This window comes from Triplophysa dalaica, chromosome 3 (assembly GCF_015846415.1).
Source record: "Triplophysa dalaica isolate WHDGS20190420 chromosome 3, ASM1584641v1, whole genome shotgun sequence".
Classification (NCBI taxonomy): Eukaryota; Metazoa; Chordata; class Actinopteri; order Cypriniformes; family Nemacheilidae; genus Triplophysa; species Triplophysa dalaica.
In genome coordinates, this window is record NC_079544.1 from 1,261,806 (window position 1) to 1,286,150 (window position 24,345).

The 24,345-nt window shown below is 37.4% G+C and overlaps 2 protein-coding genes across 4 annotated transcripts; both read right to left on the reverse strand.

Moving 5' to 3' along the window:
• Positions 1–1,058: 1,058 nt before the first annotated feature.
• ssx2ipa (synovial sarcoma, X breakpoint 2 interacting protein a) lies at positions 1,059–15,484 on the reverse strand. 2 transcript variants are annotated; one of them, XM_056742567.1, is made up of 15 exons: positions 15,407–15,484; positions 14,061–14,198; positions 11,046–11,183; positions 10,445–10,611; positions 7,081–7,281; positions 6,853–6,963; positions 6,166–6,301; positions 5,248–5,323; positions 4,988–5,168; positions 4,436–4,583; positions 4,223–4,359; positions 3,937–4,110; positions 2,266–2,383; positions 1,957–2,107; positions 1,059–1,850 (listed from the first exon to the last, which is right to left on the reverse strand). In XM_056742567.1, exons 3-15 carry the CDS (start codon positions 11,089–11,091, stop codon positions 1,742–1,744), a joined length of 1,755 nt encoding a protein of 584 aa, XP_056598545.1. In that variant the 5' UTR covers positions 11,092–11,183; positions 14,061–14,198; positions 15,407–15,484; the 3' UTR covers positions 1,059–1,741. The 2 variants fall into 2 exon arrangements, with proteins under 2 accessions (XP_056598545.1, XP_056598546.1); XM_056742568.1 differs by having other exon boundaries at positions 1,745–1,875.
• mcoln3a (mucolipin TRP cation channel 3a) lies at positions 15,067–22,662 on the reverse strand. Of its 2 annotated transcripts, none has more exons than XM_056742572.1 (12): positions 22,363–22,662; positions 21,131–21,295; positions 20,806–20,959; positions 20,472–20,553; positions 20,275–20,371; positions 19,831–19,930; positions 18,683–18,792; positions 18,433–18,582; positions 18,242–18,343; positions 16,781–16,903; positions 16,457–16,663; positions 15,067–15,945 (listed from the first exon to the last, which is right to left on the reverse strand). In XM_056742572.1, exons 1-12 carry the CDS (start codon positions 22,576–22,578, stop codon positions 15,808–15,810), a joined length of 1,644 nt encoding a protein of 547 aa, XP_056598550.1. In that variant the 5' UTR covers positions 22,579–22,662; the 3' UTR covers positions 15,067–15,807. The 2 variants fall into 2 exon arrangements, with proteins under 2 accessions (XP_056598550.1, XP_056598549.1); XM_056742571.1 differs by having other exon boundaries at positions 18,683–18,795.
• Positions 22,663–24,345: the final 1,683 nt, after the last annotated feature.

A 24,345-nucleotide genomic window follows, 5' to 3' on the forward strand; every position in this document is an offset into this window, starting at 1 on the left:
TAAGACTGGTAGTATGGTCCCCAAAGTACATGTGGACTCCCAAATGAGGGCAAATTACGTCAATCTCACAACACAATGCGAGTCAATTTATTAGATTAGTACACTGTACATTTTATATCATTTCTATATGTTTTGCCCCGCATGACTTCAGTCATCATCAGATTGAAGCATAATCACTCCTCATTCAAACATATATAAAACATGCAGCACACATGTACTGCAACCGAAGTCACATACTGTGACGGTACGAATTGATTAAATTGACGCTAGCTACTTATCGACTGTTAAAACAGTATGTTCTATATAGTATGTGAGGGAGTAGTAGAAATACATTTTGGACATGTTATCATTGTCATTTGACCGGTATGCACTTTGACTTATAATAATTATAACTATATTATATATTGCGCCTTTAAAAGTAGCATCTCAAATAAAAATAGAGGGACAAAACTTCCATATATACTAGAAATCAATAACAGCAAGATAAAAACAATCAGATAAAAATATAAAGAGAAACAAGGAATTTCACAGAACAAATTATACAATAAAACAAGGCACTCACTTATCTCACATAGAAGATTCCCTTAAAAAGTATGTTTTTAAGAGATATTTATGAGAAGAAAAATATTATGATCACAAACCTTGAAAATAGTGTACGTAGATGTTGTTAAAAGGATAATTTAATAACAATTAAAACAATATCTGCGCTTAAACTTAAAAAACAGCGAACCGACTTACATTTTTTTCGCTATTTTTTTTTTATTAATTTAAAAGTTACTAAACTTCTGTGGCATCATGAGATGTCCATTCAACACTCGCTCATAAAACTTGGCGGAAACCGTAGACCAGTCATCCTCAATCTGGTAAAATCTGTTTACTGTTCGCTATATGACTCCAACCTTTCAACCTTTGTGATATTTAATGAATCATAACGTTTTTATCTACATTTAGCATTAAGGCAGTTTCAGACGCTGGGACTGACTTTTTATTCATTTTTTATAACATCAGGTGTTTTAACAGAAGACGGGACATAATGGTTTAACAATAAGACAAAATGATCATTTTCAAATCTTTCAAACTTTATTGCATTCATTTGGAGAACTGTGTCTGTAAACAAAAAATTTCAAGCTCTACACATTCATGATTTGTGCAAACGAATACTTAACATTCAAGTGAACAAACAAATACAAAATTAAACCCACAACCTATTGTGAGTACGTCACAAAACATCAGACAATTAACACACATTACTTAAATTCACAAATATCATATTAAAAATACAAAACTCTGAATCTCTCATCTACCCCAAGATTTTGAATGATGTACGTCCTGCATCAATGGATGAAAGTAGTAAGCAACATATCAAATGATATTAGTGTTCAAAAACTACATTGTAAAAAGTGCTTCATCGGATGCCTTATGCACTATATATACATATTTTATTCTTATTCCTAGTACTATTTTACAATACACATTGGCAACTTCAGTGGAGATCATAAAAGAGAAAATGCAAAAGAGTGAGCAATGGATTGTCTCCGAGATGAGCTTCATTCAGGTGATCATACCATCCGTTTAATTCTGCAGAGTTTTTTCTAATACACCTTCCGAACACATCAGATCAGGAGGTAAAGGAGCCGGCAGTGATGGCGATGGCAGTAAGACATCAGTAAAGCTGTGTGACACCTGCACTGAACACAAGGAGTGTGTCTCGAGGGCTCAGAACCGTAACACTGAAGAACCTCTAGATGGGGCTGTTCTCATCTCTGACCAATGAGAAGACACTGCAGTCCACAGAGCCGTTCCGCAGCCGTGACCTCACCGTCTCGCCGCTCTGACGTCTGCTGTGTCCTCTGGGGAGACAGGGGTGTTTATGACCTACATCGTGCATTTCACATCTTATTAACGTTTTAATGTGGTAAATGGAAAAGAAGGTTTGGTTTTGAGACATGGCAGTACCTGCTGTCTGGAATGAGACGCAGCGAGCGGTAGAGGTCAGCAGTGGAGGGCATCTTCACCGGGGCAGCGTTGGGGGTGGAGAATGACGTGTACGACTGGGACTTTGTCAGCATGGGTGGAGTGGACTGGATTTTGGCTTCGGGTTCTGTAGCTGCAGATGAAATGCAGATTGACATGCCCACTTAAAAGAGCATTTTGAATAAAATAACCTGTCGACCAGAGGACTATGGAAACCATAATTTACATTTTTATGTATACAAATATCTCGAGTCAAGTAGACGTGTAAATGGTTTTGTATCGTCTACTCACTGGCTGAAAAGGCACATTCGCTTTCAGGCAATGCTGGTCTCTTACGATCTACAAATGGAGTCATGTTCAAAAACTGAGTCTTCAGCAACGCAGCTCGGTCATCCTCAAAAGCTTTCCTCTAAACACACAAAAGCAATAAACAGGAGTTTAACTTTTTTATACTTTTTTTATGGGGTGTAACAATATTTCAGTGTATCGAATGTGAGGCTGACCTCACTTTTTTTCTAACTTTATGATGCCAAGAATCCCCAAATAAAATTAACCTTTTGTGATGAATCCCCTTTTTAAAATACATATCCATCCATAAAGTTTTATGTGCATAAACATCGATTCATAATGAATGTGATATAATCAAGACAACGTAATGTTTCCAAATGTGAAGGTTGGCTACACATGTTGGAGGTATACTGTAAAACCCCGAAGAGACATTTTCAATACAAACCTTCACTTTGAGTGCTTAAAAAAGGAACCGTAGTAAAAAAAGTCCTATAACAATAATGTTTTGTAGACTTTAACAAATTTTGCTTGATCTTTTTTCCTTTAAACTTTTCTAGGGACCCCTTGTAACCTTTTTGGGGCCCCCTGGACCCCAGTTTGAAAACCTCTGATTAAAAATGAGTTTTGTGAGGTAAGGCATTGACATTTGATTCAACAGTAATTCATACATATCAAATAACTAAAAAGCTGTTTTTCTCAGTGTAAACAATGAAGTGACTGTCTTTCAAGTGCATCTCATGTGACTTGGGAGTGATCGATCACCCTGGGCACTTTAGTATACACATGATGGCTGCACTGCATCATTCTGAGACCGCAAAACTGCCGGTCACATTTAAGTCTCAAGTGTGGGCATATTTTAGTTTTCTAGTAAACTACAGGAGTGGAAATCATGCTGGAAGACGAAACGAACACCATCTGATGTGTTTCACAAAACACGCTCCTGCGGCAGGAAGCATTTCTAATAATGTGCAAGTGTTTCTTGCGAAATCTTAAATGTATTAAAGGAGAAATGTGTGTTATTTGGTTGAACTATCACTATAAACTCCACTGGATATCATTGTAACATATTGATTATAGTTGATCATTTAACAATGATCAGTTGGTTTGTAGATCTGTAAAAATGGGAATTTTTATTCATTATTTTGTTGTTGAAACTTAATGGAGTGAATGAAGACTTCTTGTACAGAACAGTATAACACTTAGAAAATGTTGGCAGAAATCTTCACGATACTTTCATGGTGTTTTAATGTCATATTGATGCTGCAGTGCCCCAGTCTTCAACCACTTTCATTACGTGGGGAAAACTCACACAACATGTTTGAAGTGAAAGAAAGGCAAGAAGATACTGTGTGTTTGTTGTGATACGCCAACTAGTGATGCACCAAATTTTGGCTGCAGAAAATTTCAGAAGGCGTCCACGAGACACTCTTCCTCTAGTTGTTATCAAAGGATGATCATGCAACCCTGGCGTAACAAAGGCCAAAATAATAAATATAACAAGAAAGGCTTAAAACCATTTTAAATGTGTGTGTAATAAATACAATTATATTTTAAAAAAATTGTGCATCCAGAATGTTCCGTCTCTTTTTCGTCCCAGAATTTTCATGTGGTGCATCACTGCTTTAAACCACACTGTGTGTGTGATAATTCTCATGTTGTGTCTCTTCATGGCACCTCATGGCCCAGACGAATAGCAGCTTCAGTGAAGTTCTTCCTCTCCTTCTCAAAGTTCTTCTTCTGGTCGTTGAAGAGTCTCCATTCCTCCTTCAGTCGCTCTTTCTCTTCCAATGTGTAGCAGTCGTTCAGTAGAGCGGCCGTCTCATCATCACACGGCGAGTTTAGCTGCTGCTGCGAACCAACACAGAACACTGACAATATGCATCAAATGTGACACACTGTATTCATCAACACACACTTTAAAATGCGTTATCTCACATTAAATGTGTAAACTTGAGTATACCTGCAGGAGCTGCTGCTGCATGTGAATGAAATCTTTACACTGCTGCACCTCCAGCCTCATAAGCTGAATCTCGTCCTCATGTTCTCGCCTGGAGATCTGATCCTCACCTTCACGCTCCTGACACGCCACCAGAGACGCTGACACATGAAGAGATGTGATCATATAACCGCTCTTATTCATCAGCATGTGAAGCCATACATCCACGTCTTCTACCTTGGCTGTCGAGTCTCTCCATGTGGCTCTTGAGTTTCCTCCACTGCAGTCGTATGCTGTTGGTGAGCTGTTCTCTCGCCTGCTCGCACGACTGCTCTAGCATCTCTCTGCTGGAGTCGGCCGCCTCCTCTTCTCCCTCGGAGCCCACCTGACATTACACATCAGTCATTCAACGCAGTACGTTTCTGTCACATCCAGGGGCGGACTGGTCGGTAGGACATTCTGTCAAAGTCCAGAACGGCCATCCCACCGCCGGCCTACGGCTGTGACCAGGAGCGGACTGGCCAGCTGGATTACAGTAAATTTTCCTGGAGGGCCACTAAAGTATGGGGCCGAAATGGATGCTTGGGCCGGACAGATGGACGTATTATAAACGCAAATGCGCACAACACAAAGGCATTAGCGAGTCGGAAAATTATGGATGTATTGAAATGACACGTTGCATACAACCCCCCACCCAGACAGAAATGGCGAATAAACCACGGCCGATTTTGCTTCCCAGTCCGCCCCTGGTCACATCTCCTGTACATCAAGTATTATCTGATTTTAGACCTGTTCGAGGCTGTCATCTGTCTGCTCGGTTTTGAGACAGGCCTTTTTTGGACTCAGAATGGAGATCATGTCCTTCTTCATGTGCTGTAACACCTTCTTCAGCTCAGAGTTTTCCAGCATCAGAGATCTTTGACGGCTCTCGTAATCACTCAAGAGAGCCTTGTACATCTCTCCCTCGTGTCTAACACACACGCACACACAAAGGTTACATTCGCACATCGTTCTCATAAACATCTGCAACGTAAGAGACAGAGGTTTACCTGGCCTCCATCTTTCCTGTCTTCCAGAGGCCTCTCTTTCCATCGGACCTCCCCACATAGTTTGACACTTCAATGGCTGAATAAAGTAAATATCACAATCATGTATGAACTGTTCTGTTTTTTCTTGAATAACATGAGCTAAGGTTCACAAACCATTTGACTTAAAGGAGATCATTCCAGGGTTCTTATCCATATAATGGACTTCACCCGGCGCTGTAGGTTAAGGCCCAAATTTCACTTTCATCACGGTTTCAAAAGAGTCTAAACGACACCAGCCATGAATTATGCCCGATTCACATTTTGCGTCTTTTCTGCGCCCATATTCAATATTTCAAATGTAGACGCGTGCCCAAATAAAAGGCGAAGAGGTCGAACGCATGTGCATGCGCTGCGCAGATTTTTCTAAGCACGTCAGCGCCTCATAGAGATGGAAATAGTTCAACTTTTCAGAGTGTCGCGGGTCATTAGAAGAGAGAGCCGCGTGGCTCGCGTTTTCAGCTTGATTTTATGTCAAATCACAAAACGAAAATAAAATCCATGTTTGCAGTAAATACCTGCTGTTCAAAACATGTATTGCGATTCAAATAACATCTTATCCGGCTTAAATTGTCACATATTACAATCGATTTTCAACCGGCTCACGGTTAATCGTTACATCACCAAGAAGAACTCTGGAAAGCTTTCCTCAAAAGCCTCGATTTGTGTTCGACAAAAGAAATAAACACACGGACAGCTTGTATGACATCATATGGGTCATATGGGTCCTTCAAACACTATAGTGCATTAATATTCACCATAACATAAAAACTTTCCCATCAAATATTTTTTAGCATTCTCTGTTATGCTTCGCATTAATGTGGAAATTCTTTAAAGATCATCCTGAAGTAAAATGCAGGAATAAACCAGACATCTGCTCACTGAGTTTCTTGTCCCGTTTGTCCATGAGCAGCTGGTTAAGGCGTTCCTTCAGTTTGGTACATTCTCTCTCTTTTCTTTTGGTGTCGTGGTTGTACTGCGTGGCACGGCTTGAGATGATGCTTTGCAGTTTCTGTACCTGCAATCACACAAAGACCTCATTTGGTTTTAGCAGGAACCATTCCCTTAAAGGGACAATACACCCCAAAAATTCTCACATCATTTATTCACCTTCGAGTTGTTACAAATTTTTCAAACATTTCTTTGTTCTGATGAACACAGAGAACGATATTTGGATGGAGGCTTGTAACCAAACACTTTTTGGACCGGATTGACTCCCATAGTAGGAAAATTTACTTTATAATTTCTTTGTTCTGCTGAACACAAAATGAAGATATTTTGAAGCACGTAGTACAATTCTGTGGCGCTTTTGACTACTACTGTCATTTTTCCTACTATGGGAGTCAATAGGGTCCACGAACTGTTCGGTTTCAAGCATTCGTCCAAATAAGAAATGCATACAGATTTGAAACAACTAGAGAGCGAGTAATTCATGACAGTATTTTCTGATCTGTCCCTTTAAGGGCATTTTCAGCACTTCACATTATACACTTGCTCAAGCACTGAACCAGAAGCACAGCAGACAATATTAAAGTCACATGACTGTCGACCATGAAGCTGTGGACTTACTTCGTCTTTCTCAGACTTCAGGCAGTTCTGTAAGGTCTTGATCTTCAGCTGCAGCCGTCTCTCTCCCTCATGGAGACCCGAGTTCTCTCTCCTGGTGTGCTCCAACTGATCCTGAGACACCCAGCAAAACTCATCTCATTGACATACAACGATAACTCAAACCTTAAAACTGCATGTGAATATGTTTCATGTGTAAACTTGAGTCAGAGTCATGTATTCAAGCAGTACTTTGAGCCTGGAGTGGCTGTGCTGCAGATGTTCCAGGTCACTGTTGTTCTTCAGCTGCTGGTTCTCCAGCTCTTGCAGGGCACACTGAGATCTCTTCTGCAGCTGCAGGAGTTCATACAGCAGATTCAGAACCGGCACGGAGCTCAGACCGTCAGAAACACACTCCAGACCGACTCCAGACAGGCCCAGTGAACACACCTCCTGAAGAGAAACATCACATTCATGTACAGGTACAGCCAACTATTGATGAAAACCATTCAAACAAATAAATACAAAAGAGTTTGAGGCCTTCTGCACAACACCGGCTGTTGGAGTTTTTGTCTGTATTCTTTGGTCTATTCTTTCTAAATGTCCATTGACAAGGTTTCTTTATAGACGGTTTGATACTAAAGCGCTCTTGAATGAATGAAAGGTTTTTCATGGGGATTCAAGAACCTGTTCTTCCTTACGTAAACAAATATCAGTTATACACCCTAATTTTACTGATGTCTTTAACTGTACGTTCGTTCATTCTATACAGACTATTCCACAAACATCTGGCTGATTCTCACCAAACCACTGACACATGGCAGTCAAGATTTGAATTATAAAGCTATAATAATATATTATAAATTATAAACTATATCATAGTACTTCAATTTTGGGAGACTTTTACTTTAACTCCACTACATTTCAAAGTCAAATATCTTACTTTTTACTCTACTACATTTTCAAAATCAGTCGTTCCTTTTTATTTATAAGTCAGTAAAAACTTAACTGGTAAAACGAGCCACCAATCACAGTTCATCGCGCGCTTTATTTTGAATTTGTTTTGTTTTGCCCTGTTGTCGCCTTGGTCACGTCATCTACTTAGCGCGAAAATACGATTAAACACATCAGATTCAGTGCAACTGTCTGCAACAACATAACATTTCGACTGCTAATATCTTTAGTGAAATCATGAAAGAAACTGAAGAATCGAACTTGCCACAAAACCCATGGCCTTATTTACGCGATTTTTTTGAAAAAACGTTGAAAAGAAGAACGAGTCTTTCATTTATAAGTGCCTTCTCTGCCTGCCTCGGTCCTGTACAATTTCTTCATACAAGAATTCTCCTTCCAATAAGGGAACACATAGAGGTAAGCCATTTTAATTTCACTCATTTAAAATAAAGAGATATAAATCTAACAGTAGCTTGCAGAACAAATATAGACTGTTACGCTACCATGAACATTGTACACGTCGTCAGCCTCGTAAACTTAGCTGTTTAAGCTTATTTCATATTTAAATTTGAAACTTTTCAAGCTGAGTGCTCTGATATTGTGAAATGGGAATCAATCGAATTTAACATTTTATGTTGGAATTTAAATTAGTTATATTTTGACTAGGCTGCACCGATTCAATTCACATTTATTTGTATTAGCGTTTTTCACAATACATATAGTTTCAAAGCAGCTTGAATTTGTCTACATAAATATTTTGAGTGATCTGTTATGAGAGGTGACTGTCTTTAAGATAATACAAACCATGCTGTTATAGCTTACATCGTGTAATAATTTAAAGAAGGAAACAATGAGCTAATTAAAGTAATTATTACAAGTTAGGAACACAATGATTATATTATAAGAAAATGTTGCATTGGTGCATGTATGATGCTAAAACAGTTGACTGGTGGAGTGGAGTTCTCCTTATTAACAGGTATTGTTATTTTCTAAAGCTTCCAAAGACTGATCTAACTAAGCCTATGCTGAAAATAATATACTCTGTATATACTCTGTATTTCTTATGACATGTTAAAAGAAAAGCACATAAAATATATTTTATTATTTTATTTAATCAAAATAATAGTACTTGGATACTTAAGTACATTTGAAGGCAAATACTTTTGTACTTTTACTCAAGTAAAAGTTTAAAGGCAGCACTTCTACTTTTACTTGAGTAATATTTTTCCTTGGGTATCTCTACTTTTACTCAAGTACATGGTTTGTGTACTTCGTCCACCACTGTGTATAACCTGGAAATGCCGTCTTCCTGTCTGCATCTGGCATCTTTTTATCACTGTTTTTCATGATATTAAAGTATATTTATGAGGATGATGTGTGACGGGTGTTGCTTTTTGGAATGCACGATTTAAGCCAAACAAAAAGATTTAGATACAGCAGCATTTCCCACAGATCACAGCCGTGCTTCACCATCAAGATGCGCATAATCGCAGCCTTTGCAATTTCACGATCGTGATAGCCACAAGGATTTAAATGGGAATTGCAATTATTCGTGAAGCCCTAATTTAAACGTAGTAAAAATTGTATATTGTAAAACACAATGTGATGTTCTACCAGATGTTCTCAAATTATAAAAAAATGATTGATGGAATATTCATGTATAATAAAAATGAAGACATAGTGGAAGAAAGAAGTGTTCAGGACTGATATTCTCATTCTCAGTGACAATTTAAACACACACAAAGATATTTACATTTACATTTTATTTTATTTAAAGTAACAAGTTAATAAATGACTTTATATTTTTCTAGTTTAAAACATTAAACCTTCTTGTCATGCTGTGTACGCAACTTTTTCCCTTCTCATTACCCATACACGTAGTTTTCCACATTTAAAATAATTTTACATGTATAATATTCTATGAATATATAATTCATTAATGTCTTATGTACGATTAATAAAAACTTGCTTCGCTGGCTTCACTTGTTTTTAGCAAAACACACTATGTGATTGACAGTTTTAAATGGTTACGTAATGATCATTTTTTTAGGCCTCTTTTTGTTTTTAATTGTGTTAAACTGTCAGTAAAGGTTAAGAAATGAATGCCTTGAAACACGTCACATCTCATCTAGTTTAAATTAGTATAAGGGGAATTTGTTGTCACAAGTGTTTTTTAGAAACTAATGTTTGATGTCTTAAAGGGGTCATATGGCGCGACTAGTGTTTTTCTGTGTCTTTGGTGTGTTATGGCTGGAACAACCTATAAGACTTCTAAAATCTGAATATGATTTGACTAAGACCCCCCAAATGTATACACAAATAAGGTGGTGCACCTGTCAGTACAATTGAAGAGAAACATGATGTTCCAAATATGTTCAGAGGCGTTACATTTCCCTCACATGCTTGCAGTATTCAACCAATCACTTCACACTGGTGAACTGGCCAATCGGAGCACACTTTGCTTTCCAGAGCGATGAGCTTTGTAAAGAATCTGCACGTTTCAGAGAGACGCAGCAAAGAGGTGATACAAACATGCACTGTATGTGGAAAATACAGCGTTTTTAAATCATTTTAGCCCTATCATATGACCCCTTAAATACCAAGATTTTGTGAGGATAAAATAAAGTGTATAGTGTCTAAACACATGGGCAGTGTTGTGCACCTGGTTAATGTAGATGATACACTGCGACACGTTGTCTTCTGTGCAGAAGGCGCTCAACACGCTGTAAGAGGTTTTGGGGAGGGCCATGGTGGAGTGCAGCGACGGGTGAGAATTCTGCCTGGAGGGAGACATGCTGATCCCAGAAATACTGGAAAGATCTTTGGCGTCTGTGCGGAGGACAAAAGACAAGGCAGAGCCCATTATTATAACCTGTTGAAACCCGAAGCGCTTAAATCTTCTAACGTGACATTTTTACACAGTTTGTGCAGCTGCTAAACATTTCAGAAGTAACAAATGATACAATATATTTGGTTGAGACAGACAAGGAGTGAGATATATACAACAAAATATTCAACCTTATGCGACTTGTACAACATAAACCACAGAGTAAGTGTAAGCTTCAAGTCGAGTAAAGTTTGAAGCACAAGCGTCAAACAAAAGTGAAAAAATCAAACACTTTCCCCAAACACAGATAGCCCGACACCACAACATAATGTAATGCATCACGCTTTGCCTCTAAAAGTACCTTTAAATCATGTTTAAAAGGAACGACCGGCCCACTTTAAATGTTTAAATAAACCTTTGTGTGTGCATGTCTCACCGTGAGCTGGATCTGGCATCATTGCTGGTGTCCACCAATCTCCCATGTCAACATTTGAAAGGGCTGGGATGCTCAGGTGTCCATCATCCACGGGAGACGCCGGAGGCTGGAAGACGGGACACTGGTGGGCCGCCGGTCCTGAAATAAAACAGCCGTGCTCACTGGATTATACAACAGAGGGCCGGATTTAACAGCAATGCAATACTACTGTGGGATTACCAGAGGGGGAGGAGAGACGGAGCAGAGCGGGAAAAACACAGACGTAAATTGAGCTTAAGGTGTACGTGTGAGAGGCAGATCGGATGGTTTGTTTAGGAATTTAGTCTGAGCAATAGTAGACAAAGAAACCTGACGATGTGAAGTTACCTTAAAATCATTTACGCTTCTCTCAGATCTCATCGTTGTAGTCAAACATGATACAGTATATTACTGTGATATCAGTCTCACTAACAGAGCAACACGCACTCCTCAAGATAATCTAAACCTTTAATACAATGACACGCAGCAAATCCCTCTTTAAAAGTCTGTATTTAGCTCATGGCTGACTGTGGCGGCCCTCAAACTGTGTTGGAGAAATACTTTTTATTGTAATGAATGATAAGACCTTACAGGGAGAAAATGAAAGATGAAAATACTGTCATCATTTACTCACCCTCAGATTGAACAAATTTTGGTTGCTGACATTCTTCCAAATAACTTCAAATATTGGTTGCTGACATTCTTCCAAATGACTTCAAATATCGGTTGCTGACATACTTCCAAATAACTTCAAATATCGGTTGCTGACATTCTTCCAAATAATTTCAAATATTGGTTGCTGACATTCTTCCAAATAACTTCAAATATTGGTTGCTGACATTCTTCCAAATAACTTCTAATATTGGTTGCTGACATTCTTCCAAATAACTTCAAATATCGGTTGCTGACATTCTTCCAAATAACTTCAAATATCGGTTGCTGACATTCTTCCAAATAACTTCAAATATTGGTTGCTGACATACTTCCAAATAACTTCAAATATTGGTTGCTGACATTCTTCCAAATAACTTCTAATATAGGTTGCTGACATTCTTCCAAATAACTTCTAATATTGGTTGCTGACATTCTTCCAAATAACTTCTAATATTGGTTGCTGACATTCTTCCAAATAACTTCTAATATTGGTTGCTGACATACTTCCAAATAACTTCAAATATCGGTTGCTGACATTCTTCCAAATAACTTCAAATATTGGTTGCTGACATTCTTCCAAATAACTTCAAATATTGGTTGCTGACATTCTTCCAAATAACTTCTAATATTGGTTGCTGACATTCTTCCAAATAACTTCTAATATTGGTTGCTGACATTCTTCCAAATAACTTCTAATATTGGTTGCTGACATACTTCCAAATAACTTCAAATATCGGTTGCTGACATTCTTCCAAATAACTTCTAATATCGGTTGCTGACATTCTTCCAAATAACTTCTAATATTGGTTGCTGACATTCTTCCAAATAACTTCTAATATTGGTTGCTGACATTCTTCCAAATAACTTCTAATATCGGTTGCTGACATTCTTCCAAATAACTTCAAATATCGGTTGCTGACATTCTTCCAAATAACTTCAAATATCGGTTTCTGACATTCTTCCAAATGACTTCAAATATTGGTTGCTGACATTCTTCCAAATACCTTCTAATATCGGTTGCTGACATTCTTCCAAGTAACTTCAAATATCGGTTGCTGACATTCTTCCAAATGACTTCAAATATCGGTTGCTGACATTCTTCCAAATAACTTCAAATATTGGTTGCTGACATTCTTCCAAATAATTTCAAATATTGGTTGCTGACATTCTTCCAAATAACTTCAGATATTGGTTGCTGACATTCTTCCAAATAACTTCTAATATTGGTTGCTGACATTCTTCCAAATAACTTCTAATATTGGTTGCTGACATTCTTCCAAATAACTTCAAATATCGGTTGCTGACATTCTTCCAAATAACTTCAAATATCGGTTTCTGACATTCTTCCAAATGACTTCAAATATTGGTTGCTGACATTCTTCCAAATACCTTCTAATATCGGTTGCTGACATTCTTCCAAGTAACTTCAAATATCGGTTGCTGACATTCTTCCAAATGACTTCAAATATCGGTTGCTGACATTCTTCCAAATAACTTCAAATATTGGTTGCTGACATTCTTCCAAATAATTTCAAATATTGGTTGCTGACATTCTTCCAAATAACTTCAGATATTGGTTGCTGACATTCTACCAAATAACTTCAAACATTAGTTGGAGACATTCCTCAGACTGTGGGTGAGTAAATGATGACAGAATTTACATTTTTGGGTGAACTGTCACTTTAATGTGGACTTGGACTGCTTATGAAATCCACTATGATAAAACAGACTTCACGCTTTGGTGTTTGTTAGTTTTCATACACGATCACATATGTAGACAATGAGAAAAGTGGATTATAAACATTATACATAATAAACTGTAGCATGTGTTTTATAGTTAAAGAAAAAAATAGGCATTACAAATAATGCCATCTGAAAAACAAAAGATGTTCTGAGTCGACAAATAACCCCTAATATTGATCCTGGAATCGATTATCAATTCACGTCATTGCTACAGGCTTGTATGTGTCTATGGATCACATTTTAAATGATATAAATATAACAAGTTACAAAAATGTTGTATCTGGAAGTGACATTAGGTCACATTCCGTATTCACCGCAACATACTCAAATAGTATATTTACAAAACAACACGTGTTTATTCTGCATAAACAAACGTTTTTAGCATTGAGGTTTATATATGTTTTAGTGGATGTGTCTTAAATCTAGTGTGCTGTCTACATAGACAACATATCTAAGCGTCACAGACGCGTAACAGCGGAATCCAGACATGATGTCTATGCAGACAGCACACTAGATTTAAAGACACAACCCGAGTGTAACTTTAGCACAGCGGCTAACATCAACACACAGACTCACACAGACTCACACAGGTCGACTTACATTCAGATGCAGAGAGACGAATCCAAACACAGCGAGCCGTTCAGACGCGAGATCAGATCGATCCGATTCATGAGCGAGATCAGTGATCCCCTGAAGCGCTCGAGGTGTTTGGGTGGTTTGAAGCGCGCCCCCGTCCTTCTAAATAAACAAATGAGACGTTCATTGGCCAGCCCGTTGTCAGGCAACCAGCATCTGGCCGCCTCATTGGCTGAATTCTCTCTAACCTGACTGTAACGACACGCAACAGGTGTTGAACGTATTTCCACAGGAAACCGCGCATATTTACAAGTAATGCTTAATAAATGGTCAGATTAATCAAAAAGACGAATAAATACTTGTACATATTTGTATACATTATGACTTATTATAAACAATAATCAAATTGTACATAGGATGTACTAAGGGATATTGTATATCACACGATGAATGTAGCGCTATTTAAACTAATAATAAACTCATTCCAAACATGATCCATATTCAGTGTCAACAGTGTACAACATATTACTCAATATTATTAAGTGTAGCCTACTATATTAAAACAGTTGAACGTAGCGTGTGGGATTCTGTCAATGACTATAGCATGTCTCAACTAAAATAACAGATAATAAATGAACAATATTGTACAATATGACAGTCCTTATTCCACACAAAGTTCATATAGACATAAATGCTGTAGGCTACATTTACATTATGCTGGGTTCACACCAAACGCGAACAATCGCGTCTCACGCTTTTTATTCCTCGCGTGACGCGATCTGACCAATATTTCCAACCTTCGCGGAAGATGAGATTGTCGCGCGATTCGCGTCTTTTTCAACGCCTGCCGTGAGTTCGCGCTTTTGCATTTACATTATATATTTACTCGCGCAAAACGCTTAATTCGCGTTTGGTGTGAACACATAGGCTGTGTAATTAGTAGACTATGTTTTCTTGTTTAGGCAACTACAATAAAGTACAAAAATCATTTCAAAGCAACAGATAAAGCACAAAAATGTAAAGTCTGTCATCATTGACTCAAAAATACTTTTAATGAAAATAAATTATAATTAAATCAATGGGAAGTGAAGCTTCCAAAACATGGCAATGGCAATAAGAAGGTCGGCTATCATAAAAGCACTTGAAATGTTTCATGCACTACATGTCCGTTCTTTTGTCATACGAATGTTTATTAAATTCCATTTGTAATTCACTTCTTCTCATTTAAGCTTTTAAATGGATAGTTCTGAGAATTCAGAATGACTTTATTTCTTCTGCACAACACAAAGAAGATATTTTGAAGAGTGTTAAAAACCAATCAACATTGAACATCATATAAAGGATTTCAATGACTTGAGAGTGAATACAACCTTGTCATGCAACTGAACCACTGAGTCCAAAGAGATTCAGAAGAACGTTGCATTCATTAATCCGGTGTTGAATATCAGCAGTTTGACTTCAGACGACTAGTCATAAAGCACATGGACTTATATGAACTGTGCTTTCTTGAGCTTGTGAGTGCCAGTTGCCATTCCTAATAAAAATACAGAAATAAAAACAGTGCAATCTTCAAAATATCTGCCTTTGTGTTTATGGCAAAAAAGGAACTTATATTGGAATGACATGAAATGAGTTGAAGTCTCTGGTTAAAATATTCCTTTGAATGACTAGTGTAGGAGTATTTGTTTGCCGACTTATTAAGCTCTTGCAGTATCTTGAGCCGAACAGAAGAGGTCACTGCTCTCAATGTCTTGTCATGGGTTTGAATGCACTATGTGCATGCAGCACAAAAGCAGCAGAAGCTGGAGGTTTCATCATCCATCACGTATTTGCCCGAGTCGGGTGAGTCCCTGCATTCAGCTATGAATGCCCGCAGCTCTGAAACTGCTGCTCCGTCCTTCTGATTATGCTGTAGTAAAAGAATAAATGATATAGAAAAAAAAGAGAAAATCGAAGCATAAGAAAGCAAAAAGTGTGACTATTAGCAAACCAAGTGACACCTGTAACTGCTTTCAATACTTGCTGTCTTGATAACAAAGTATTTTTAGACGAGTGCTGTCAAATGATTAATCGTGATTAATCGTATCCAGAATAAAAGTTTGTGTTTACATAATGTATGTATGTGCACTGTGCATATTCATTTTATATTAATAAACACAAAAACATACCCATACATGCATATATATTTAGAAAATGTTAGATGTATTTATTTATATTTACCAATAATTGAAATTATATATAAGCATTTATTTATTTTTGATATTTTTCTAAAATATGTACATGTTTGTGTATGTGTTTATTAATACAAAATGAATATGCACATTGCACAGAAATATATTATGTAAACAAAAATTGTATTCTGGATGCGATTAATTGCGATTAATCGATTGATTTTACACACAGGGCTGTGGTGAACCCACCTTGATGGTCTCATACGTTTCTGTGATGATGGCGATGAAAAGGCTCAGCACCATGTAGGTGAAGAGTGGGATGAAAGTGTAGACGTACAGACCGCTGAACACCCACACCAGGTAGCTCTTCTCACGGAGTTTGGTGAAGGTGGAATAGATTTCATCCCCGTTAATCATAGCGAATAAGCAGTCTGCTGCCCTATTGAATGTTCGAAACTGAGGAAAAGTAATCATTTGAATGAGATGTTATATATGCATGAAGTCTAATACAGTATCGCTTTACTCTCAAAGAGAGAAAACTTTTCTTCTAAATTGAATGATTAAATCTCTCACATTTTCATGGTGCGGCCCCAGAACGATCCATCCACAGAAACAGTAGCTGAGATAAATCATGACAGCACAGAGAGAGAATCGAATCACATTGGGAAGAGCAGCCCGCAGAGTGAGGATGAGGATCTGGAGACACAAAACATTGATCTTCACAGGAACACCGTCATCTTCATCATCATCAGGATTAATTACATTAACACATGTGCTTTGTTGAAATACCACAATAGAAGAAACATATAATTAAAAAAAAAAGATCTTTTTCAGGTGAAACATTGCACTAAAATAGCGATCTTGGGCTCTAAATAAATAGATGAAACACGTTCTGGTTATTAAACTCAATCGTGCAACATGTACGTAGTTGATTGAATGAATAACATCCATGTTTACATCTGTGTGAGGTTGAGGGGAACTACCATTAAAAAATCTAGTTGCATATAATTACGAAAATTCAGGGAAGTGAAGCTTTTAATGTATAACTAATCCAGTGACATTCAAACTTATTTCAGTTAAAGGGACAGTTGACCCAAAACTTAAAATTCTGTCATTGCTAATTTCATGTGATGGTGAGTTCCTACCAGACGCGAATGAAGCGTCAAAAGCGATTGATCAACATGTTCAGTCAATGCAAAGACGCAATAGACATCCCGCGGCGCGAATTGAGCGTTTCGGGGGTTTTTGACAAATTGATAAAAAAGGTGGAAAATCTGATCTTTGACGAATGTTCGCGCCGCGTTAACCAATCAGGAGCTTGCTCAAGTAGGGACGTGATTACAAAGTAGCGAGCGGAGGCAGAAATCCAAAACAACAATGAAGGACAAAATCTTAGTTGCTGTATGAGGATACCTGGAACTGTACGATACGTCTTACTTTTATCGAAACAGAAATAAATAGGATCTTGCTTGGAAGAAAGTGGGTGAAGAGGTCGGACAATCTGGTAAGTTGTAAAAAATGCTCTTAACTCAATTTAAACTATATATAAATATACGAGACTGGAGCCCCCTTGCAGAAGCCCCTCCCATGACGCGAATGAAGCGATTAAACTCAAAATGTTCAAGCGTCCAACGATGCGCGAATAGCATGATTTATTCGCGGAAGTCGCGTCTGGTGTGAACGCTCAGTGAGTTTATAAATTACTGTGTTCAGATGAACACAGAGAACGTTGTCTAGAGGTGTCCTTGAACTGTTTGGTTTCCTAAATCCTATGGTAATCCATGATGTCCCAGTAATGTCACTTGGCAACATTCTTCCAAATATCTTTCTTTGTGTTCACCAAAACAAAGAAGTAGGTTTGAAACAACCTGAGGTTGAGTTAAATATTTCTTTTTATTTTTGGGTGAACTGTCTTTGAAAGCAGCTTTGGTTTCCAGACGTGCAAATTTTGGAATGGCAATGAAACAACGTCATTTGCATTGGTTGACGTTTTATGAACAAGGATAAAGGGAACTACTTAATTAGATGTCTTACATAATACTTCTGAAAGAAACTGAAGTAGCGCATGACTCCGATCCACACCAGCATTGTTGCGGTGCCTAGCAGTATACTGCACTCATCATAGTTGGTCAGTTCCTGAAATGAAAAATAAAGCCGCGCATTGAACTTGCATGTGACTTTTGTTTAAAAAGAGATTTTAAAAACAATATTTATGAGCGTCTTACCTTGCTCTGAATACATATCTTGAGAACTGAACCTGCAACGGTCAATGTGTCACTGATGATGATGAGAATGTACCAGCCGTTAATGAACTCAAGTCTCTCAGACCACGACACACTTTTACTGTTCTCATTCAACACATGTGCTGTGTATTCCTGATGGAAATTATTTTGGTAATCTTTGTTCATATTATTTCATATTTGTTATTTGTCTATAGTGTTCATCTACAAAAACCAATATTCACATGATACTCACAAACTGTAAGAAAATGCCCGTGAAGACAGAGCGCATGCAGAGAGCGAGTGACAGCAAACAGGCACAGATGACCACACAGTCAAACACAACTATCAGCATAAAGTGAATGTCTGCTGGATCAAAAGAGAGACTTATTATTCAATCACGGTGGATTACATCAGTTCGAATCAATACTTTAAATCACTTTCTTTAGGGTTAACAACATTCATTCATTTTTAATTCATTAAAATTCATTCATTTTTAATCCTTTTATACATTAATATGCAACTAAACTTGGGCAAGTGATCATGTGAACATGATTGAATGTACCGTCCCCTACTGGATGATGTGCGTGTATAGGTGAGGTGTTTTATTTAGAGTCGGCCATTAAACGGAAGTATCGATTGTGTTTATTTTCCGTGTCGTGATGTATACCCGATTGAAACCACTTCTGAAATGATCAAAAAAATGTGAAAATGTGAAAAAACAACTGATTGGATCGTTAAAAGGTGAACGATTTGAATGGCAGTTTGCAACCTGTCAGTCATTGCAGCCCCGTCCTCGCGCCATTCCTCGTGACCAGAAGTGAAGAGATGTCGTTTCGAGAGGGGGGTTAAACTTTTTTTCTAAGTGCAAATATATATAAAAAATGACGATGTGCACGGATAAATAATTTAAAATAAATACCTTACCACTGTGTAACACAATTAGAAAGATATTTTTTTTATTTCATGCCGACTTTAAGAATCTCACACTGTACTGATTTCTTTGAAAACTAACTTCAATGATTAAACCTTTGATTTAACATTAACTTATTAATTGGATAAACAGAAAAGGGAAGTTAGTTTTAAAAAAGCTTGAGAATATTGTTATTTTTGATATTCTAACGTACATTACAGCACCTGCGGTGTATTCAAGGTGTGTTCATTTGTTCCCTGAAAGTCAAACCCACAACCTTTGTATTTTTAATCCGTTGCTTTAGTTGAGTGACAGGTACACCAAAGGTAATGTAATAACATTCATTTAACTTTTAATTGAGTGGCAAAATACTTTTTGAGGCCACGCGCTATATGCAGTAATCTATTGACAATGCTGTTTCTTTAGAGTGATGACAAAGATTTAAAGGGATTTCTTTTGCATAAATGACACTGTATCATAAATCCACTTACTCGAGCCTGAAACATTCCCGTTTTTACAGCCCTTGATCTGAACATCACTGCTGAGAGATATTGGGATTTGGCCACTTTGTGCGTGGTTGTCAAACATAATCTGGAATTGAACACAGCAGATTTGACACATGATCAACTTCAATCTTTCCAAAGGGAATTCTAGGCATGAAGTCATTGAGTATTGTAATGAGAAATAAAGGAATTTCTTGACCTTATGACAAACCGTAGGTCTACTGTTAAGTCAAAAAAGTGGTTGACAAGTGGGAAATGTGTAGCTTTCATGTGACATAAGCAAAACTCTATTTGCCAATCATGGAAAAGAAAATGAGTGTAAAGCAGAAGTAGCTTTATTTGTAGTGCTCCTGGATACGTTAAGTAAAGAAATGTTATGGTCATGACCTAAATTTGTGATTATATGAAATGTAACTGAGTGCGTCCACTTACATTAATGTTAAAGTCATAGCAGTCGGGTAAGTCTTGATGGCGGACTGTTTGAATGTTTATAGCCTTGACTTTGAAATAAATGTTCACCGCTAGAAGGCTGTATCACACAATACAGTATATTAATAAAGGACTCAAGCTAAAATCAAACATAAATTGAATGAAAGTGATGATGAATTTAATAGGCAAAAAGCACACACCTTTGAAAGTCAATAGTGAGGTTCATGTCACTTGTCAAAGACTCATTCTTGTAGGGTGATGTCGGGTAAATTAAAATACATTCTGCCAATTAATAAATAAATTTAAGTATTTAGGTAAGATAGAAATGATAAAGCACACACACAATCAACTCCCGGCAACACTTAACAACTCAATTTATATTACAAATGTAAAACACATACTTTAAAGTCATTAAAGTAGTTTTCATTTCATATTTTATAATTCTGCATGTACTTTCTCTGTGTAAACATGTCTTTATAAACATTTATCCATATTGATGTTAAATAAACAGTATGATGACGAAGTAGGTTGTACCTGTGTCTACATGAGGATCAATATCAAAGGTTTCATTGGATGGTGAAATGTCAGCATGTCGATAGAGCTCCTGACAAACTGACAGCGGACTGAACATCCCATCGATCTTCTCCAACGCATGATTACCAGCAGTCAGGTTTTGAAGGTTGAGATACTTTGAACCAAAAAAAAATCCAGTCGAGATTATTAATCAACAGATAAAGTCACGCCGAGTTAGTGGCCAAATTTGACAGTCTATTTACTGCCATTAAAACCAAACAGTGAAATGATATGATGTATGTTATCTCAAAGGTTTATTTACACTTTAAGATGTAGTGTGAATTACCCTTCTGATGATGTACTGGATGTGGTCACGCACATCATGTTTGGTGTATACGGCGTAATCTGGATCACTGTCCTGATAATTCTTCAGAAATAAATGTCTGAAGGCCATGAGATTCTGCTCTTTGAATGTGACCATCATCTCATTGCTCAGTCCAAAGGAGATAAGCTGGGCGACAAACACAAAGCACAAGAAACCCACAATCGACTGTAAGGAAGTGAAACAATATATTGTGGCAAATTATAAAAGAAAAACTGCAATATGCTCTGTGGAGCTATGATGATTTATTTTACCATAGGATGTTTAAACCAATTGTGTTTGATAACTTTCACTTCTTTAAGAAGCTCTACAGGGTCTAATGTTTTTAATGGATTTCTTCGTTTAATGTTAAAATTGAGTTTTATTTTTCAGGGACAGACCTTTTACATGTTGTTGACAGATGGTTCTGTATAAATCTGTTGTTTTGAATTTCCATTTCCTATCTGAAATGTATCATATTGTGAGCTATCATGTACCGTGCCACCATCGTATAACCCACAATAACACGTCTTATTTACTAAATTGAGATAAAAAAGGGTCTGAAAAGTAAATCTGCTTCGTAGCCCGTTAGGTTGATTGAAGAACCCTTCTTTAATTCACATACACTTTTTGTCTGTATGGTTCTTTAGGTTATACTATATTAAAAACATTCTTCGTGTAACATTGAGTGCGTTAACATGCACAAGATAGATGGATATCTATCAAAAATCAGCTTAAAAAGAAACCGGTTTTCACGTCTTTACATGTATAGTAATAAAACGGTCAGAAGCTGTATTTTTATATCTCTTCTCATATCCGCAGTACCTGCATATGCAACAATAATTCTTCATTTTGACGTTTCTATATCAACTGCATGATTCCAGAGTGGACTTTTATACGTTATTTTACTATTACTTACGTTTAGGACTTTTACTACTGCGCTTTCAGACACCCGCACATGAACAAAACTGATAGAAATCCGGTAAAGGCGTTTACACACAGTGCGAAATTGGAATAATGAGCAAAAAACTACCTCTGCCGATCGGGTTCTGCTTACAACGTTTATGAGCTTTTCCTGATAAAAGAAAACCGTTCTTTCGACTTTATGTTCTTCAGGTCAGCGTGTAAAACCCAAGTACACAACCTAGAATAAAATTAGAAATTTGTCTATCCTAAAAATCTACAAAGTATAAATTCCAAAATGAACCTTTTCATACCTGCACAGTAATAATGACGATCTTGAGAAACTGCAGCAATAGTTTCCATGGCTTTCGACCTCTGGCTCTGTACTTCTGACAAGGACTCATGAAGAAATATTTGAGCTTTCTCCTGAGGTTCTCCACGAGCGTGGGGTCCACATCTGTTCTTGATGTCCTGTGGTGTGTCCGCTCACTTTGTGGACCATTACACACAAGAGGCTCCTCATCAGACATCTGTGACAATTCCCTGTCAGCTCAGAACATCAGACTGACTCGGCACTATCACAGACAGGGATTTCTGTGTTTGAGGAACTGAAGCTGTTGTCTTGCACTTTTGAAACTATACAGAATAACAGCTCATACCTGTTATATGTACAGGCCGGTAAAGATTATATCACTAAACCTGTATTTGTGTTTGTCTCTGTTAGAACCACCCAGCTCTGTACATCAGATTATGAGCAGATTGAATAGTTAAATCATTCCATGCATTTTCTGAGCAGGTTGTGCAACATTCAGTGCATTCATCTGTCACTCTTCTGTCAGTGTGAGAACTGCTGTAAAATATGAAAAGCTGATAAAACGTTGCAATAATAACTCAATCTCTCACCTCTATAACGCCAGCGACTAGAGCGACAGTGAATGTTGGCGACACGAAGTGGGAGAATAAGATATTACTTAATGTGAATTCCTTACATCCTATCTCTCCAAATGTTCTGCCAAAACATACTGCGAATGGTCATGTGACTTTACAATGTCGAAATGAATGACATCGCCTTGCTATGTCACTGGCGGTCTGAACAGGGCTTTATATAAAAGGAAGAGACAAGCAACACAAAGCGACGAAGTCATTGGCTGGCTGAATGGGGATTAAGAGACAACAGATCAAGAACTACAGGTAAAATGTCAACATAATTTAAACCAAAAAATAAAGTTTATTAATTATTTGGTTATTTTGCTTGCAAACACAGTAGATGGTTACATTTATTGGCAGTAGGTTACCTGTAGATGACAACCCCTTTTAGCAATATTGTGAAAATACATGTAAAAGTTTACAAAATATTATTAAGTTATTGAAATATTTTTGTTGACTCTTTGCTTGCAGTATGTCAGGTATATACCGTATAAACACAGCTTGTGAATATGGCAACTTTTAAAATACAGTATACAAAGTGTATTTGGCTGTCAGACTGAAGTATGAGATTTCTGTAATGTCCTTCAAGAGGTGACGCAATATGTGTCCAGTGAAGAAAATCCCACATTACATGAGTTGATACAGCGTTACACATAAGTTTGAATGCAGAAGTGAATACAGATGCTCTACTGGTTTTGGAGTTTTATGACTCTAGGTATATTTGGCTTTTATAAACAAGTCTCTCTGCTTTATACATTCTGTTAAATGGTGCTACAACATGCAGGATGGTACACTCACTGCCATCATGAAGATGTTCCCTTCTACAGTTCCTTTATTTGCACAATGACACAACCCCACGCTCATTCAACAACAGCAAAAGACTGTTAACGATTTAAAATGCTTCTCCATGTTACACGGATGTGGTTTTACAGTAGTGACATTAGATAGTCAGAACTCGCAAAAACTGCAAATGCAAGAATGCTGTTGTGCATGACAAAGAGGGTCAAAACAATCAGAGAATGATTATTTTATGAAAGTCTTAATGTAATCCTGTTGTGGGTTACCAATTATAATGGACTGATCGGCAGACTATACCCGACCGTGACAAGTCCAACATATCTTCAATGTCAAAAAATGTCACATTGATTAAAATCAAATGACAATGTGCCAGGAATGGCTTACTTTGAAATGTTGTGAACTATCATTTCAGACCGGTCAGTCGGACGACGATTTAAATAAATCACTGTGTTTAGTGACAGGGCAGAAAATTGGTCTCACGAACATCCTCTGGATCGGTTCCACATTTGTGGAATGATCTGCCTGCTGCTACAAGATCAGCAGATTTTGTGGCCATCTTTAAGAATCGGCTG

Excerpts from the sequence above, each read along its gene's own strand:
- mcoln3a (XM_056742571.1), bottom strand. The coding sequence starts at position 22,578 with ATGTCTGATGAGGAGCCTCTTGTGTGTAATGGTCCACAAAGTGAGCGG. Across the intron at positions 16,904-18,241 it reads GTTTCTTTCAGAAGTATTAT|ATCCTCATCCTCACTCTGCG; the intron begins GTAAGACATCTA and ends TTGTGTCTCCAG. Across the intron at positions 16,664-16,780 it reads TGGGGCCGCACCATGAAAAT|TTTCGAACATTCAATAGGGC; the intron begins GTGAGAGATTTA and ends ACTTTTCCTCAG.
- ssx2ipa (XM_056742567.1), bottom strand. The coding sequence starts at position 11,091 with ATGGGAGATTGGTGGACACCAGCAATGATGCCAGATCCAGCTCACG. Across the intron at positions 10,612-11,045 it reads GATGCCAGATCCAGCTCACG|ACGCCAAAGATCTTTCCAGT; the intron begins GTGAGACATGCA and ends TCCTCCGCACAG. Across the intron at positions 5,324-6,165 it reads CAAACGGGACAAGAAACTCA|CCATTGAAGTGTCAAACTAT; the intron begins GTGAGCAGATGT and ends TACTTTATTCAG.